At 37.0% G+C, this 19,885-nt stretch overlaps 1 protein-coding gene across 13 annotated transcripts in view; it reads right to left on the bottom strand.

Annotated features, from left to right (window-relative positions):
- The window catches only part of mid2 (midline 2), a 269,448-nt gene that overhangs the window by 59,438 nt on the left and 190,125 nt on the right, over positions 1-19,885 (bottom strand). For 8 of the 13 annotated variants that reach the window (XR_015507552.1, XR_015507551.1, XR_015507553.1 and 5 more), the window contains exon 3: positions 4,176-4,271. Coding sequence is in view for 8 of the 13 variants with exons in the window: in XM_087281619.1 (XP_087137745.1) it covers positions 4,176-4,271 (96 nt within the window). In the remaining 5 variants the exon portion in view is untranslated. Of the gene's footprint in view, positions 1-4,175; positions 4,272-6,298; positions 6,365-19,885 lie in introns of all 13 variants that reach the window. The other 5 variants (XR_015507549.1, XM_087281616.1, XM_087281618.1 and 2 more) reach the window with 1 other exon arrangement.

Below are 19,885 nucleotides of genomic sequence, written 5' to 3'. Positions count from 1 at the left end.
CAAACAGGAATGTGCAGGGTTTTTTATGCTTGAGGTTCAGCTGAGGTTAGAGACGTGCTACGCATGCAGTCCCTTACGGGTTGAACAAGACTGATTCAGCTAATGAAGTAACAATGCCTTGTCACCAGCTTTCTTTTCTCAAACAGCAAGGACAACCATCCTGACAGAGTCATTAAAAAGGATGCTCACATTTGAATTTCCCTTGTGCCTGATGTCTTAGTGCTGATCTTCAGACATATTCGCAGAAAAAAAAAAGAAAAATGCTCTGCTGATGTTCAAGGTGACATCAAGGGCTAAATATATCCCTGGTGTCTTCTTTGTCTTGGCTTTAATAAGCCCTGATTTAAAGCTGAAACGCACTAATTCACTTTCAAAAGGGTAGTTGATAATGTGCAAGAATAAATACACTACATTGCTAACAAATGGTAATATCAAAGTCATTTATATATTTAGATATCACTACTGTATGTACTGTAACTGCAGGTTAACTATGTTCATATATAATGTCAGCCCTATACACAAGACCTTAACCTTTCTGATTTTGATTGTAATGCAACAGTACATCTTTTGTCAATTTTTGGGGTTCGTAAATCATGCAAACATACAAACAGCTATACACATCATAAACATTAACAAATAAACACTATATATATATATATATATATATATGTATATAGACAATAAATGGAGACCACCAACAATAAATTGACCATTGTTTCAGTTTCTATCTTTCCCATATACATGAGGGTTTTGGTTTGGAGAAGCCACAAAGAAGCATACCAACACATCTGTTGCATGCACAGAGTGAAGCATGGGGTGGATCAGTGATGGTTTGGACTGCTATATCATGGCTTACCCAATACTTGTGCTAGATGCATGCACCACTGTTAATAACCACCAAATCATTCTGGAGGACCATGAGCACCCAATGCTTCAAACATTGTATCCTGAAGGTAGTGTCGCTTATCAGGGAGATAATGCACCACACAGCAAGACTGGTGACAGAGTGGTTTGATGAACATGAAAGTGAAGTTGAACATCTCCCATAGTCTGCACAGTCACCTGAAATAAATATTATTGAACCACTTGTTGTGGAGGAGCGAGTCTGGAAATGTTTTTCTTCACCAGCATCACGTAGTGACCTGGTTACCATTCTACAAGAAGAATGGTTCAGAATCTCTCTGGCCACAGTGCATGACTGGTATCTGTCAATCCCAAGACGAACTGATGCTGTATTGGTCACAAAAGGAGGTCCTACACCATAATAATGAATTATTGTGGTTTTAAACCAGGTGTTTTAGCTGTATTGTCTAACCCCTGTAAGTTTTAAGTAACAAATAAATTAATAAACAGTCTTTGACACTGTACTAAGCAAAAAAAAAAAGAAAAAAAGAAAAGAAGCTTAAGTGTTAAATTTAATGTAATTACTAAATACTACTCCCTTTATCTTAAATAATATAGTAAAACAGTAAGATTTTTAAATTTTAAGTGTATTTGAATATATGTTGATGTGTTTGTTGATCAAAGCTACATTTCCAGTGTCATTATTTTCGAAGTCTTAAAAGTCATATTTCCCTTCTGAAATAGTTTTGATATGGTGCTCAGAAATATTTGCTAAAAACAACTAAAAAGAGCTCAATATTTTTGTGTTAAATGTTACGTTTTGTGATAAATTAAAAGGGGACCTATTATGCCTTGTTTTAAAAGATATAAAATATGTCTTTGAGGTCCGTTGAGAGTATATGTGAAGTTTCAGCAAAAAGAAAAAAAAAAGACCAATTTAGCTCTGAAACTGTGCCTTTTAGCCTTAGATCCAAAATTGTGACATTTTGGTGACTGAAGCTTTAAATTTTTTAAATAAATGTTGCTTTAAATTTTTCAAAAGAGGGTAGAGCTGTTAACACCTGAGTGTCACCATAGCAGCAGACTCAAAAACTGAAGGAGTGTCAAAAGAAGTGTCTGAGAAGTAGGTAGTTTAAACTACAGTGTTCATTTATGCACCCTAAAACTCCACATTTATAATGCCTCTTAATCACTGACATTATCTTCAGCAGGGATTGCTTTATTTCTCTAAAAATTAACTATAGAATCTGGCCAACAACACTGAGCAAGCACACGTCACTCAAATAACTCATACAATGACGTTTTCATTCTGCCAAGCACACCATTTAAACATTCACAGTGTTCAATGTAAAAAGTATGTGATATAATAACAGCCCTTCAACTGACTGCATGCTAGCACATTCCACAGATTTTTAAAGCTGACACTCTATTAAGACTGACCTCACTGAAACTTCACAGCTGAACTTTCTCTATGTATAGACTATTTGTCTTACTGAGGATTGAAAAAATTCCACGTTCAGCGAATCTTAATCTTATGTAATCATACATCTCATATGTTTTAATCAGGGGTGCCCAAACTTTTTCTTATGAAGGGCCAAAAACCAAACTTGATTGAGGCTAGTGGGCCAGAGGTAAAGTTGCCACAAGTAATTTCCTAATTTATTTAATGATAAAAAAATGACTAGAAAACATTGCTTTATATAAACTAATACAGTATTATTTTAACATTAAAAATAAACTTTTTTTTCCCCAGAGATGGGTTGCAGCTGGAAGGGAATCCGCAGCGTAAAACATATGCTGGATAAGTTGGCGGTTCATTCCGATGTGGCAACCCCATATTAATAATGGGACTAAGCTGAAAAGAAAATTAATAAATGAATGAATAAACCTATTACAGTAAAACCAAAACGATCTAATTTCTAACAGAATTACACTAGTTTTTGCCTTGATTTGCTAGCCGATGTCTTCTGCATAGTCCTCTATGTGTGACAGTGTTACCATTTAAAAAAAAAAGCAGATTCATTTACATTTAATTTAAACATTTAATTTCAGTTTGCTTTGTTTAGCTAAAAATGTTACGTCAGATTAGAAATGATCTCTGTATTTCACCCAAACCCTTTCCATCAGTCTCACTCTCCTCTCAGATGGGATGGTGGGCCAAATCAAAAGTTACAATGGGACAATTTGGCCATCTCTGATATAAGGTCTGCATTTTTGTTATATTAATTGTTATTTTCAGCAGACGACAGTTGAAGATTAGGCCAACTATATTCCAGATTTCAGAAAGCCCAAAATATTTACATTTGTTTCCTGCATCTGCATGTTATGATTAACTCATCAATCAATCATTCAGATTAATAACTAACAACTTTAAAAAAGAAACAATAAGAAACAAATACATAACAAGTTTTAAACACATTTTTGCATATACAATGCAGATCCGGACCTCTATCAAAATGTATTTAAGTGAAATGTTTATGACTAGGCCTGCTCAAGGTTTTTTCTTTCTCTAATACTGACCATGAGGTCATTTCACCGAATGAATAAATGTAAAGTACTAGTCTCTTTTTCCACAAGACAAGCATCTACCTATCTACATTCACTTCAATATGCTCTTAGGTGTTCTTCTAGCCTTTACCTTGGCAGAAATGAAAGAAAATTCACATAATTACAGAACCAAAGTTAACACATGCCACACAAAAGCTGCTAATCCAGCTGACTTCTGAACAGTTAATTAAAACTTTCATCGGCACATAAAGCAGAAACGTAATCACATGCCTGCAACATTCATACAGTTAAAGAATCATATTCAGTAACTGCATCGATCACATACTGTATACATCAACTAAACCATTTAATTCAAGTATGAATCATTCATAGATTCACATATATAATAATATTTAAAAGGAAAGTTCACACAAAACTAAAAAAAGTCTGTCAGCGTTTACTCATCCTTCACTTGTTTCAAGCCTTTCTGAGTTTCTTTCCTCTGTTAAACACAGAAACAAGCCATAATCCTGCAACCATTAACTTACATATGATTTGTTGTTCCCACTATGGAATTCAATGATAAATGGATTTCAGCTTTCTTCCAAATATCCTATTTTGTATGTAAAAAGAATAAAGACACTAAATAAACATCAGTTCATATTCAGTTTTGGGTGAACTGACCCTTTAAATTTTGTAACAGCCACCTCTCAAGAAGCCCTGAAACTCTTACAAAGGTGCAACACAGCACAATCTATTTGTGACTAAAAGTCTGAACGAGGTGCTATGATGACGATGGTAACGTGAACGCTATAGATTATTATGATAAATTTGCCTAGACTCACCTCCACCTGTTGACAAATCTGGATGAGTTTGGCCATCTGGTTCTCCAGCTCACTGTTCCTCTTCACCAGATTGGTTAAGTTATTCTCCAAGGTTTGCTGTTGGAATGACAGAGACGTGGCATTTAGACTGAATGAATCACTCTTTTGGTCTGATAAAGACAAGCTTTTTCCATTCCTTTTATCATATTTGTTAGAAAAACACTCTATACAGTCAACAAGTTTATTCATGTATTTATTAATATGTTTACGCAGCAGGGATGCATTGATTTGATCAAAAGTAGCAATTACAAAATGTTTTGTGCATTGAAATGATTTCTGAAGGATCATGTGACACCGAAGACTAGGCTCCTAAATAAGTAAGAGCTACTAAAATGTAAATGTACATCACAACAATAATTTATATTTTATTTATATTATTAATTGTATAATGATAATAATAATAATTATATTATTAATTATATATATTTAAAAATAAAAAAAAAATTTTTTCACAAATTGCTCAGTTTTGATTATATAAATGCAGCCTTCGTAAGCACATACCTCAGGCGTCTAAACAATATACAACCTACTCACAATACATACATTTTATGCTATATTAAGATGCTAAAAAGAACAGCCTGGATGTTTGAAACAACAAGAAGTAAATTTTCATATTTGAGCAAACCAGCAATTTAACATAAGCCTAAATCCACCCTCTATTCGGTGCTTGAAAACAAGCTTCTCGAAACTGAAAACTGTATCACATAACATATCTGCTTTCAAAGGATTAAAGCTGCTTTTTTTAAGGACAGCTTTCCCACAGCTCCCTATCTGTCTTTTTCCTGAACGGAGGAAAAACACATAGCGGATGATAATGTTAGCGTAGGTGCGCATGGATAAATGATACAGAGTCCACAGAGATCCCACAAAGACGGATTAGATTCAAAACAAGCAACTAACAGCAAATTAGTTCCACATCATGAGCGCTAATCGTCACTAACGAGAAACTGTGTGCTCTGGGCTGGGACTTTCACACTGGGGGGAGGACGGTGTCCTAATTCATGAGCACTAGTGTACACTTTGCAGAAACAGGTTTGTAGCAATTAAAGTTTAATAAGAGGTTTGAGGTCAGAGCTACTTGCGTTTGTTTAGCTCATGAAAAAGGAATGATGAGGTACTGGCATGTCCAATATCGTACAGTAATGGATTTTTTACAGCACATAAACAGGATTTATGAGAGTGTTGGATTGCACTGGTGCTGATGTCATAACGCACTCTTAAAAATAAAGGTCCTTTAAAGGTAAAGGTGGTTCCATGATGAATCTTTCCACATAATTTATTTTCATACAAAGAAAATTTGGTAATTTCAGAACTGATGGTAACACTTTAGTTGATTTTAGTGGCTTATTGCCTGCCTTTTATTAAGATATTGACTGTTTATTAATACTTAATGTAAAAAGTACACATTCTACCTGATCTTATTCTAGATTTTAAATCTTACCTGATACATAAGCCCAATTATTACATTAATAACCATTATTAAGCAGCCAATTAGGAGTTTTTTGAGCTAAAAGTCATAGTTCATAGTTTATCAAGACTGAGAATTGTACCTTAAAATAAAGTGTGACCTAACTGACTTCACTACATATGGAACCTTTATTTTTAAGAACATTTTAAGAGGTGGAAAACCATGTAATTAGTAAAAAGAGCAGCACATGCTTCTCTACAACACACGTTGGAAAGATAAAGAGGGAAATCGTAGCGACAACTCAAAGAGAGCCGCTCGCCATGCTACACGAGCAGCTGTATGAAGTGATGACCCCAACAGTGGAAGAAAGGAAGAGAAAGACATGAACAAGACGCTGAGATGAACAGCTGATATTAATGACATGAGAGGAACAAAAAAGAAACCCGAGCGGACTGAAAGGCAGGAGCGATGGGAACAACAAGATCGACAGCATTGGCATACAAAAGCGAGAACGGAGCCTTTATGCTTCTCTTGTTTTGTGTTGTTTGTCTGTTCATGCATATGTGATGCAGCCTGACCCTGTCCACCTGCACGTCCCGCACCCCCCATCAATGGCCTGAAATGCTGTCTTGCACACATCCAGTACATAAATTGTAAAAGGCAGCCGGTGACTCACCGCGGCGCTTGTCTTTGATGCCTCCATAACCGCTTCAGAAACTCTGGCAGGGCTCACTTGAAAAGCCTATGAACACACACACACATACATACAGAGCCTTACTGGACTGGCCCGCTGATGGACGGTGGTATTATAGCCCCTGCTCTGTCCAACGGCTGGATTTTGTGCTTTATCTCTCTTCCTCGGCTGGGTAAATGGGTTGGAAGCACCTCGGAACAGGTGAGGGTGTCTGTGTCAGACTGCCTATTCTCTGCGTGCCGATAGCTTGCTTTACTCTGGGGCTTGTTGCGTCAGACAGTCGCAGAGGTGCTTGTTTGGTGTGTCAGCATTTTAATATTCAAACTCACCCGGCAAGGACAGATGGGGGTCATTAATTAAAGACTGAACAGTCGAAGATGATTTATACATCAAAACCGAGTATCACCTCCCGGGAGACAGAAGACAAGCTGCCGGGGGTGAACGAGCTTGGAGACCAATTGGAGAGAGGGAAAAAAAGAGAGAGACAGAGAGAGAGAAAGTTACAGTGACAGTGATAGTGAAAGGAGGAAAGGAAAGAAATGAAAGTGAGAGGTAATTAAATTAAAAAAAAAAATAGTAATAAATAAAATTAAAAAATATATATATAAGTATATGTAACAGTTCTGTCTGGTTCTCGAATCGAATTGGCTGATAGCCATGCGATATTCTGCAATAACAGCAGTCGTACAGCCTTTTATCCCTTCTGTATTACTTCGCCCACATAGAGTGAAAGCAGATGAATAAACTCATTAGTTTAACAAATATTGCAACTGTTGGATAACATAATATATATTTTGAGGCTTTTTCAAGTGAGAATGTAGTTGTTTAGATTACAGCTATGCAGTTTATTAATAAGAATAGTGACTATTTTGAATATTAATTATTTAGGAGATACAGTGTGTTGACATCCATCTGCCCGTCCTACTGAGCAGACAAACACGGTTAACGTTCCTCCACAAGATGGCAACAGAGACTGCACAATAAGCCCTTAGAGGAGAAAAACTCAGTGTTTATCAACTGATGTACTTATACCATAGTCTGGTAGTGTTTCTGGTAGTGTTTGCTTTGCTCTGGCTTTTTTGGGGTTAATTATTGTGATCTCCCCATTGCAACAGAGAAATACAAGGAAATCTCTGTAGACTAATTGCATTTCATGCTGTTCAGCCTTATAATCTTAAATTGTGAGCAAAATCACCTGTTTTGTTATCTCTTTAGAAATTACACTAGACAATCATACAAATACAAGCTCTAAAGTGATGTTTGCGAAGTAGCAGTGGTTTCTGCTGTTCTGACCTCAGCTGCAGATGTGAATGAATGGCGGAAGAAAATAGTTCTCAAAAAGGATTTTTGAGACTTTCCATGTTTGATTTTATTTTTTTTTACACACAAATATGCCATTGAACTGTTGTGTAAATGCAATATCACACTCTTAGCAGTGCAATATGGCTGTACATCATAACTGGTTGGACACTAATTTCCAGCCTTATCGCACTGCTACGAGTGTGATAGTGCTCAAATATATACATATATATGAAAGTGAGGAAGGGAGAGAAGGAGAACCAAGCTGGAAGGACAAAGAGAATATAAATAACATGAATAATAAATAAAGAAATAAAAGAAAGGAACAGGAAGAAAAATAATAAAAGAAGGATATAAAGGAAAAAAGGTTATTAACTAGTAAGAAACACAGACAGAAAGAAAGAAAGAAAGAAAGAAAGAAAGAAAGGAAGAAAGAAAGAAAGAAAGAAGAAAGGAAGGAAGGCAGAAAAAGCATGTAAAGAACCTGATATAAACATGAACTATAGACCCTTTTTACAAGCCTGTTATGACACATTTAACGGTCATCAGCATCTTAGATCCTTGACTGTTTTTAATATTTAGATTTTTAAATGAATGTATGAACATTTATATGTATTTCTGTATGTAGAATATCATCTTTGCTTTAAATTACACAACACAAATTACAGCTTGTGCAAGCGTCTATGGGACAGGACAGGAAATTTGATGCTATTCCCCCCTCTGGCTGCCTTCATCAGTCTCACAAAATTTCTTTCCTTTTTCTGAAAGTATTTACAACACCATCATGGAGTTTTCTTTTATTATTGAAGCAAATAAGATTGTAAAAAAATATATTTTTTGTTGTATTCTCCCATTCACAGCGCTCTAAGTTTTCCCAACTATGATGACTTCCGCAACTGAGAAACCCGGAAATGTGAAAAGGGACTATAATAAAATAAAGGAATCAAAGAAAGAAACAGGAAAGGCAAAAGAAAAGAACAAAAACGATACAAATTTGGAAGGACTCAAATAGAACGAACTGGAAGGATGAAAGGAAGGAATGAAAGAAAACCAAGGAAGAAGGTAAGGAAGTATAAGCAAATTTGGGTAAGAAAAGATAGGAAATAGGGAAAAACTAAGATAGAAAGGATAAAGAGGAAAGGGAGCAGGAAATGAAAAAAAGAGAGAAAAAGAGAGTGCGTGAAGTGGCACTGCAGTGGCCCCAGGACAGCAGGACCAGTGCGGATTGGGCTGAACAAGTCTGAAGTAACTCATTAAAGCAGACACTAGACTTCAAAGACACGGACACAGAAAGAGAGAGAGAGAGAGAGAGAGAGAGAGAGCGAGAGAGAGAGAGAGAGAGAGAGAGAGAAAGAGAGAGAGAGAGAGAGAAAGAGAGAGAGAGAGAGAGAGGGAGAGAGAACGACACAGTAACATGTAATCTAATATGTAAGAAACGCAGTGCTGCAGCACACAACTGACACTGTGGCATGCATGACTGACATAAAGCAATGAGTGAGTGAGAGTGAGTGACAAGGAAATGCCTTTCTAGGCTACATTTTAGGGCAATTACAACCACTTATCCTGTAGAATTGTTGATCAGCCCTGAATCAGCTCTGCCGCGAAGAAACTTTGAACCCAACGAAACAAAGCCAAAACAGCCAGAAATCTCAAGTCCACACGATTCTCAAGGGCCTGTTATCAGATCAGAGATTATCCCAGATACAGAGGCAAGTGGAGATGTACAAGATATTTGCTGAGTTGCCGTTTGATGCTCACACAGTAGGCGTTACGCGCTTTAACACCCGTGTACTGCGTCCATTAAGTTCTGGGTCAGAGTGACAAACAACAACAAATCCCCAAACAGAATTAGATCCTGAGGCGAGAAAAACAGACTTCAAAGTGGGTGTGTTTAATTATTCTGCGATCTTCTCTCGTGTGTGCTTTTTTTTGGAGGGAACACAATGCGGAAACACAGCAACGGGCGGTTGAGTGCGTGCATGTGTCAGCAACCAGTGCCTGCTGGGAAATGTCGCTCGCACAGGATAATATTCCGAACCAGCACTCTCTAGAGACTCGCAAACTCAGTCTAATGAGAAGCCACTGCTGTTTCTTACCAGCCTCCGCTCTTCTAATTAATTAGACAGAGTCATTTAATTCTGTCTACATTACCCTTGTTTGAGGCTTGTCTGGGGAGCGCCATTAAGCTTTTAACGCAGTGGAATACGCCCCCTTCTCTCCATCAAAAAACGAAAAATCAATCCTGTAAGGCCGCGCTTAAAGCACTGACCCTGTCAAATGTCTAGCATGCCTAAATCCAAATGAAAATATAGTCAAGTTTTGTCAAAGCTCAGTTGTTGTTTTTTCTCTTCCATGAGAACATCTCTACTTTGTCCTCATATTCTCTAATAAGGTAGAGTCTGCATCGACGTTTTCCACTGGGAAGCGTTCAGCAGCCTGAAGACCACAGACGTCTCTCTTCACCGACTAACTGGCTTGAAGGTTAAAGGGACGAGTGTCAGAGGAATTACTCGCTCTCATGGGGAAGACGCATCCCTTGAGGGAAAATGTTCTTCATGCAAAGCAACTTAAGGGGAATGTGCTTGAGTTAATTACACCCACCGAGGACATTAAAAGGAAAGGAATTGCTCAGTTAGACAATAATTAATTTTAATCAAAAAGCATAGTTTCTTTGAGCGACACAGAGGCGCCTACGCTTGTCAGAGTCTAAGGGAAACAGGGACAATTCGGCTTCTGCTAGCATACAGAAATGAGGTTAGTTAATCATATTTAATTAGATGAAATCAAAATGAGGTTGTGTGGATTAAATAATATCCAGTATTTTGTTTGAAAGGCACATAAAGAGTTAGGCAATGAGTGCAAGTTTCTTGCATGTTTACTCTGTTTGTGTAGCTACTATTAAAACAAAAAAATTCAGCTAGAAAATATCAAAGTAGCGTAAAAAATTATATAAATTATATAATTTATATGAATTTATGTATTATATAAATTTTGGAAAAACAAATTAATAGTTTTTGTATATATGTATATATTGTATATCTTTTGTAAATGTGTACTGAAATGTGTTTCCATTATTGAAGAAGAAATCCAAAAAAGCTAATTTTGACTTTTTAGGTCACACACAGTTAAGACTTCTTTTCGGATTTGTTTGAAAGTTTTTTACAATGCAATTACAAGAAACCAAGTTCTGAGAAATAAAATCATGCAAACTTATAATTGTGCAAACTAAGGTGCAAACTTATAATTGTGAAAATGCTATTAAACACTACAGATTATGTTGTGGTGAAAATGACACTGTGTTGTAAAATATGAAGAACATTACTACAATAAACAAAATTATAATATAATACTAGAATAATAATGTATGATGCATGCATTGCTGGTGCGACAATTGACTTCAGGCCCAATCATAAATGGTACACTTATCACCTGATTGCCCTTTGGGTCCATGCTTTGTGACATAATACTACTTTTTCTGTTGAGCTGAATTATGGCTGAGGGTCGCCTCATTGACTTGGCACTCAGCGGCCGCAAAAGCAGGTGTTCTTGAGCACACTTCCAAAAGGTAGAATAGTAAATGGGACACTATGCCTACACTCTCATAGAGTTAATGGACCTGCAAGAATATTGCAGGCTGGAAGAGTAAGCGATAAATGCTACAATTCACAGCCAGCTCTGCAGATTTTCTGTTGGCCAGAATTAAAACAATACTAGTGTTTGATTTGCACAAACAAATGAAGAGTTTGGTTGCAAAACGTGATAAACGCCATTTTTTGACAATTAAATTTTAATTATTGTAAATCACTGTTCAGATGTTCCTTAATCTATGTGTGAATTGCTGCCATCAATAACATTTAAGAATGTACATTTTAGGCCAGGTACAAAATGTATTTTCGCACAAATGCGATATCCGCCAGACCAGTTTCTTGACAAAGTGCAATATAACGTATATAGAAGGCAAGCTCAGCATCCCCTGGAAGAGAGTCATTGCCGGTGAAGTGCTCTGAGTTTGCTCAGTAATGAGAGTAATGTTGGTCTGTGTCATGCCGACAAACAATTAGATGAAGATGTAGCCTTCAACTTTACCAAAATGTATAAAAACGCTACAAAAGTGGACCAAGATAAAAAAAATCTTGCGTTTGTCAGTCTCCGCTGATGTCAAGAAGAAGGCAATGGGTTACAGTGAAAGACTGCCTTTTTTTCCTGCGCTCCACCCATTACAAGATATCTATCTGCAAGGCTACATTTCTAAGTGTCCTTTGTAAGTTTATTCTTCAAACAATTTCTGTGAATACCGAATGAGAGGATGATCTCTTGTGCTAAAAGCTGTTGTGATGCGCATGACTGTTTAAAACACGTGCGCGCTAACCTTTTTCTTGCATGAAATTGTGACTGAAAATGCAACTGTAGCCACAGTGGCTGGTCAGGCCCTGATGATGGTAATTATTATTATTATATTATATAACAGTGAAATAATCCATTAAATATGACGGTGCGAGGCGATCTTGTATCGCGGACTCTATGCAACAGAGGCAAGCACTGTGAAACCGCGGCTCCGCCTGCTCTGATCATATTGGTTTTCAGCAGCGGTTTGGAGCCTCCACTCTTTCTGTAATAAGCTACAAGTCATTTATCTAACTTAATCTTACTTATCAAACAAAACATTGATTCACTAGCTTTTCTTAATGGTATTACAGTAGTAGAATTTAGTCTAAGGTGGATATGTAGCGTTTTGCAAAATAAATAAATAAATAAATAAATAAATAAATTGTGCACGTTCTGGCCAAAACTATTAACTCAGAATCTTGTTGTTATTAATCAATCTTTGTAAATACAATACCAAACATTTACTATGTATTTTTTTTTTTAACCAATTTAATATGTTTGACAATGTTAAGATAAATATGTTGCATTTTGGCATGTTTTTTTTAAACTTATTTATGAACTGTTTATGAACAAAGTTAATAAAAAATGTCCTGGATTTGACGATCTTGTGTTCCCGGCCTTCACTGTGCTCAAGTAATAGTTTAATGTCCAAAAATTGTGAATAAACTTGACTGTTGATGTCTTGGATAATAATTTCAAATAACCAACATTTCTCAAAATGGATCTCATTTTGCAACAAAACTCTTCAAATGTTCTGAACCAGTTTAAGAACAACAAGACAATTGTAAAATACATGCTATGTTTAATTGTCATGAATCTCCTTGTGTTTGGAAAAACAAAATGCACAATCATGCTCCAGAAAGAGCAAAATTCTGTTAAATGTATCTCCCAACCAGCTCATACACAGTTGCTTGGAAGTTGCTAGTGAGTCAAAGCTTGATATGCTAAATCTGAAGTGTTTTAATTAGGACTTGGAGCTTAACAGAAACAGGTTTGGACACCCCTAGTCTCAGCCTCAGACATCTTGCCAACAGACTGACTGAACCTCTGATGCACATGGTGCACAAAATTGGAATTCAAAGAAGAAGAAAAAAGACAAAACTTCCAATTGCATTCTTTAAAAGTGCGCCTAGAAACAAAGATGTTATTATGGAAAACCTGTCGTGTTTACATGCAAACAGAAAAGCAAACAAAGCCTCACTGTGCCTTCTAAAAGTCTCATTCGGGACCAAAAGTCCCAAAGAATAAAGCAACTGAAAAGTCTGCATGCTGTCAAAAAAATCCAAAATTAAAAAGACAGACGCAAGGTGAAGTGACAAATAATTTACTGAAAAAAAGGCAAAAGTTTCAGTCGCATACTGACCATTGTCAATGCCATGCTAGCAGGTTACAATATAGACTCTTTAAATTTATAGAAAACTCCTGCTATGCTTATATTTCCATACCGCTCAATACATGATGCTGAACAAAAAGAACTGTGATTGGTGGCATCATATTCAACCTCACCCCACTCTGCACCCCCTTCCCGATGACTTTTTTATGTCTTGAATGCTATAACAAACAAAACTAATCCTTATGATTTATGCACTGCTGTTGCAAAAGGGAAGTAAGGTGCAATCCCAAATGGCACCCTAACCTTTCATGGTCTTTACAGTCCTCAAATACTTGACGTACTGCCACTTTTACTGTCATGCAAAAGCCTACAAGTGTTGAGCATGATGTAATCAAACTCTGACTAAGCTCTGTATGTTTTTTTTCTTTTTTTCTTTTTTTTTTTACAAAGTCACAAATATGTACTGCATTCTTTTTTAGTATCTGCTTCTTTTTTTAAAACTTGAGTAGCGTTTTCCAGCCTTTACTTTCTGATAAGAACTTATCAGTCAATTATTAAATAATCATCAGTCAGAGAGTAAGGTAATACACAAAGATGCGTTTACACTTTGACAACTTTTAATATATATACTTTAAACTTCCCAGAAAAACTGCCAGAAAGAGAGGCTGACAGTTTTTTTTTTTTTTTATTCAAGCCATTATCTCCTCTTGCTGCATGCCTGGGAGGCTGATATTGGGGGAGGAACATGAGGGTCACAGCTAATGGCCGTTGTGGAGCAGGAGTGAACTCTGGGTCACACAGTATAAAAAGAGGACATGCAAAGCTGATGAAACTACATGAAAACAATGCACGACAGAGGCTGTTAAACAAAAAGCCTAAGCCCTCGAGAGGATCCTGAGGTCTCAGATCCAAAATGAAGCTTCTGGTTTATTTATAACCACACAACTTCAGAAACATTTTTCGGTGAGATACTGTCTCCTCCATTTGACTTTGAACCATATCCGAACCCAGCCCTGCACGCTCCCTGTAATCATAAGCTGAAGACAACTTTCGGCCTGACATCCATCTTTGACAGGCAGCCTAACAAACGGTTTATTCAGAAAATTAATTTGCAGAAAAGGTCTTGCTCATCTGCCAGTGAGTAAAGTGCTATCAATTTGGACAAGCATGGGAATGCTACAGACTGACTCACGCAGCATGTCTGCTAAATGGCTTTACATTTCATTTGTGTAACACAATTAACCATTATAGATTTTCTCGTGATTCGACTGACATGGTGATTCACTTTCTTTGGAACACCGTGCTCGCTAGTGATGAATCGAGAAGTCCATTTGGCCCTGGGGTTCAGACTTTTCTCATTCTTTAGTTTGAAAGATTGCTTGGTTCCTACAGCCCAAAACATTTTGTTGTAGCTTGGTAAAACATACGCAAGTGTGCACAGGTGCACAACTTATATCACCACCTAGGAATGCTGCCTCCAGACTCTCATTAAGCTGTGAAAAGTGGTGTTATGAATTCAAGGTGAAAAAGGGTGGGTACAAAGCAGAGGTGGAGAGAAATGCAGCACTGTTGTGCTTTCAACACCATAAATTATTACAGCTGTGATCAGGGAACAACAACAAATCTACAATCGGTGCTATTGTGCGGTTTGTTGTTTTAGTTGATGATGTACACCCTGGAGGTATTGTGGATGCCGTAAATCACTTGACGGGCTTCCAATGAAAACTAGATGAATTGTTTCTAAGTTATCACTCAATGCAGGTGTATTTTCGCTTTTTCGATAAACATTGCTTGAACAAATTCAGATAATGTTAGATAATGCCTGCTGCTATTATGGCTCTCTGGTCTAAGGCAAAAGGTTTGAGTGCTCCTCCACTCAGTGAGTGATGTTTTCAGGCATGTGTGTCATACATATTCACTCTTTCCCTCTCTTGAACCTGCAAACATTCACTAAACTGTCAAATGAAGTGAAAAAAGCACAGTGCCTTGATTATTTCTTTTCATTGCCATTCTTTGCAGCACAAATCACGCCTTCTTACTATGTAAATGTGACTCATTACAGCTTTGAATAGTATCCATACAAAAATGGTGAGATGTGTCTGGCACCTCTCATAATGATGGCCGTGTTAGAAGTTGTTCAATTGAGGCAAGTTTGAAATCGTCCTTTATTGCTCCTTTAAACATGAACTAGTTGATTCGAATTCTTTTTCTTTCCCGACACTTCCTATAATCCCTCTCCCTTGGAGTTTGTAAGTTCTGGAGAGCAGGACCTGCCAAGAGGAAAGCCACAAAACAAACGCGTCCTTCTCAATTGAAAATCCACAAATCCATAGATTAGCTATACCCGGATAAAAGATTCAAATAGAAAACATGAAAAGGCATGTTTTCCCCTCTTCAGGCAGAGCACGTGGGGCAGCATGTGCAGGGACTTGCCATTTGAAAACTTCAATTGCGGATGAAGGGTGAGTCACGCTGTCGCTCTGCATCAGGAGACCTTCTGTCCTCATCTTCTACATGTTGTCCATCTCTCTCACTGTTCTATGACCGCTGAGAAAGAGCAAGAATGCCAATGGCCAAAGCAATAGTGGGTCAAATTCTGGCAAAATGAAAAGCATACAACCAATGCTCCAGGCAGCAACTAAATGGCCTGAAAAATGGGGTTTTCTCTAAAGTGACTAAATTCTGTTAGAGGTCACACTGGTGCCACTACCAATTTGCTGAAATGATAAACAAGGACATTATGTAGTAAGAACGAAACTGCAAATGGAACAAAATAGGGTTAATAGTCATTTACACCCATCATTACACAGTACTGTGAAATTCATCTTATATTATCTTATCATCAAATATATAGTAATAGGTTGTTTTTACAGAACTACAACACTAGCATATCAAGCTACTGACAAATGTATTTCCAAGAGATAAACCATGGGGTATTATTAATGAGATTAATTATTTTCACCCAAAATGAAATTTAATTTCGTATTTAGTTACCTTTAAGTGGTTCCAAACCTTTCTTCTATTAAACACAAAATAAGCTATGTTGAAAACTTGTAACGACTGACTTCCATTGTATAAAAAAAGCAATGGTTACAGGTTTCCAGCTTTCTATAAAATAACTTCTTTTGTTTTAAACAGAAGAACAAAACACAAAATGTTTGAAAAAAGTAAAGGAAGATTAATGAAAGAATTTTCGTGTTTGGGTGAACTATCCCTATAATAATAACACATGTGCAGTGCTACAAAATCAGACAAAAGTAACTAAAACAATCAGTTGATACAACTGAGTTCTGCAGAAGAACATCATCTAAACACACAACACGTAAAAACTTGAAACAGATGAGCTACAGCAGCAAAGTGAGGCTACAATCCACATAAGAAGATTGTAAAATCTTGCCTGGATTGATAAGTCTTAAATTCTTATGCAGTTTTTGAATGATTTGGTCAAAAATGGATGTAAACAACATGAAAGCAATGATTTATCATTACATCAAAGGTTCAAGCTTCACACTGACACCCAAATGATAATTGACATTTAAAGTCTGCCATTTATGATGCCATACTTCATTATTATCACACATTAACTTGCAAGCACTGCACAAAAAGCAAATGTAGTCTTAAAGGCAGTGTTATAATTTTGGCCACTGGAAGGCGCTTATTCACAACAAACAAATGTGTATTTTGATGACGCCATGACTGTAGTGCTAATTTCATCAAGAAAAATAATGGCGAAATCTGTTCATTGCCTATAAATTGACAAAAAAAAAAAAAAAACGGACAGATCCTCTGTACTAGTTATGTGACTGAAAACTATGAATGTGCATGCTCTGATCTGCTCATCTAATGAATGGACAGCACTTTGTTGTTGGTGCAAAGGTATTCAAAAAGCAAATGTGGTCAAAAAGATTTTAAGAAATTTTTGTTATATTTGTTGCATTGCGATGTTGATTCAATAAATTCAATAAATTCATGCATTTAGTCACGCTACTAGGGTAGCAGACCTGTGAAGTTTGCGTCAAGCCATTTTCGTAGATGAAATTAACACTGCATGACTGATATTGGAATCATGGGAGTTGTCTTCTTCATTAGATCCTATGGTACTTCGTTCAGAATTCGTATAATGGATGAACTAAAGTATTCAAGCTTATTTTTATGGCAGTATAAAGCAGAGTAATGCCATGGGTCATGCCGATCACTCAATGCAGAAGTATAAACCAGCTTTAACATGTGATGCTCCCATCTGGATTCCTGTAGTTCCCTTGCATTTGCCATAAACACAAACAACATAGAGCAGTGAGAAGAGTAGAACTCGGAGAAATATTGCGCAAATATTGCGTGTGAAACTGCGTGCCACACAATGGATCAGGCAATAATGGAGAAGATTCATTTATTCATTTTCTTTTCGGCTTAGTCCCTTTATTAATCCGAGGTCACTACAGAGGAATGAACCGTTAACTTATCCAGCATGTTTTTATGCAGCGGATGCCCTTCCAGCCACAACCCATCTCTGGGAAACATCCAAACACACTCATTTACACAAACACACACACACTCATACACTATGGACAATTTAGTCTACCCAATTCACCTGTACCGCATGTCTTTGAACTGTGGGGGAAACCGGAGCCCTCTACGAAACCCACGCGAATGCAGGGAGAACATGCAAACTCCACACAGAAACGCCGAGGCTCGAACCAGCGACCTTCTTGCTGTGAGGCGACACCACTACCTACTGCGTCGCCAATGGAGAAGATGCGCAAATGAAAGCAAGTGTTACCGATCTGATGTTGGATGGTGCTGTATCTGGATAAATGACGTGACCCAGCTGCAAAGACGTTCATTACTGTAAATATCAACACTGACAAAACTCGCTCAGTGTACTAGACCAGGGGTGCCCAACCCTATTTCTTAAAAGCCACCTTCGTTCAGATTTCAGTTGCTACCCATATCAAACACACCTGAACCGATTAATTAGGACCTGAACACCACGTGATAATTACAGGCAGGTGTGTTTGAAATGGGTTGCAACTGAAATCTGCAGGAAGGTAGATCTTCAGGAACAGGGTTGGCCACCCCGGCACTAGACTAATCTACAAGATGCAACGAATAATATAAAAGCATTAAAATGCAACTCACTAGCTTTATGTGGGTAATGTATATAAATGGATGGCACACAAAATAAAATAAATAAAATCTCTAAATGCATGTTCATTGAAAAATAAAGCAAACAAATAAAATAAATCATCTTGTAAAAAGTCCCCTTTTTAACTTTCATTATGCGTTTGCTTTCACTGTAATTGTATAAAATGGCTTAATTTATATTATTATTAAAATTAATATATTGTTTTGCATGAATCCAGATTTTTTTTTAATTTGACAAAAATGTATATAACAATTTTTTTCTTTAGCATTGTATATCCAATAACTAATTATAAATTATAATGATGTTACATAGGTTAAAAAACTTCAACTCCAAGCTTTATTTTGAAATCGCATTTTAAATCATAAATTGACTTTTTTTGTGAAAATATTGGGGAGTTTTTAAAAAGGCTATACTGCCCAGCCCTAGTGTGACATCATTAGCTTGATGACAAAATGACAGTCTGTGGTGTCACTAGTTAAAGAGGTTAATTTTTCCTGAATGTTCCTCAAAACACTTGGGATAATGTAAGAATATAAATGTCAACAAAACATATAATCCTATTCAATTGGTTTTTGGTCATTCTGATACCAAAAATGTTAAATATTGTGCATTTAAAATAGCCTCCCAGTCTTTAATATTATTCTTAATATGACACAGCATTCCAAAATGACCACAGTATATCAAGACAGATTTGTGCATGTTGATCCATTAATCTACATCTGCTTCGGGAAATCAGAGTGCTGGTGTCTCGCTTAAGAAGAAGAAGAAAAAAGAGAAAACAATTTCATAACAGATTATAGCACTACACAAGAAAATTGCACTGACATCTTTTGATTCATCACGGCAATCCTGACCAACAGAGTTTAGAAGCAGCGGCCTCTAAAGCTCTGACCTATAATCTTGAGCAGGACTGCGTGGTGACTTAGAAATTCAGGCGGTCATTGCTGTTGTGGGCCCTGCTCAGCGGCCTATAGAAAAGCAAACGACTTCACACAGACAAAACTTCTTGAAGTGTAAACATGTTTTCAAAGGCAGATAAAAAGGGGTGTTGACGCCAAGAGTGACAAGTGCTGCTTTCTTTAAGGGTTCACAGCAAAGACACGGCCTAGTTCTCAAACCGCAGGAGACTCAGATGGGCATTTGAGATGCACAACAGGGAACGACTGTAGTCTCGCAGCAGCAACACACACTGAAACTACTGTATCACTGCTCCCTAACTACAGTTTTCGGAGTCTAATTGGCTACATAAGAGTGAAGAATCTCTTTGATGGGTCTTTGAAACACTCTAGATGATAGTCTCCGAAACCACGCAGCAGTTTATGAGATATTCTGTCAGAACTGTGTGATCTGGGTTTTAAAAACGCAAGCGAGCTATAATAACGACAGATGCTGAGTTGTGATGACCAAT

This window comes from Danio rerio, chromosome 14 (genome assembly GCF_052040795.2).
Source record: "Danio rerio strain M-AB ecotype USA chromosome 14, GRCz13ab, whole genome shotgun sequence".
In the NCBI taxonomy this organism is placed as follows: domain Eukaryota; kingdom Metazoa; phylum Chordata; class Actinopteri; order Cypriniformes; family Danionidae; genus Danio; species Danio rerio.
Note: the sequence above shows the minus strand (reverse complement) of the source record. Positions and strands in the feature narration are given on the sequence as shown.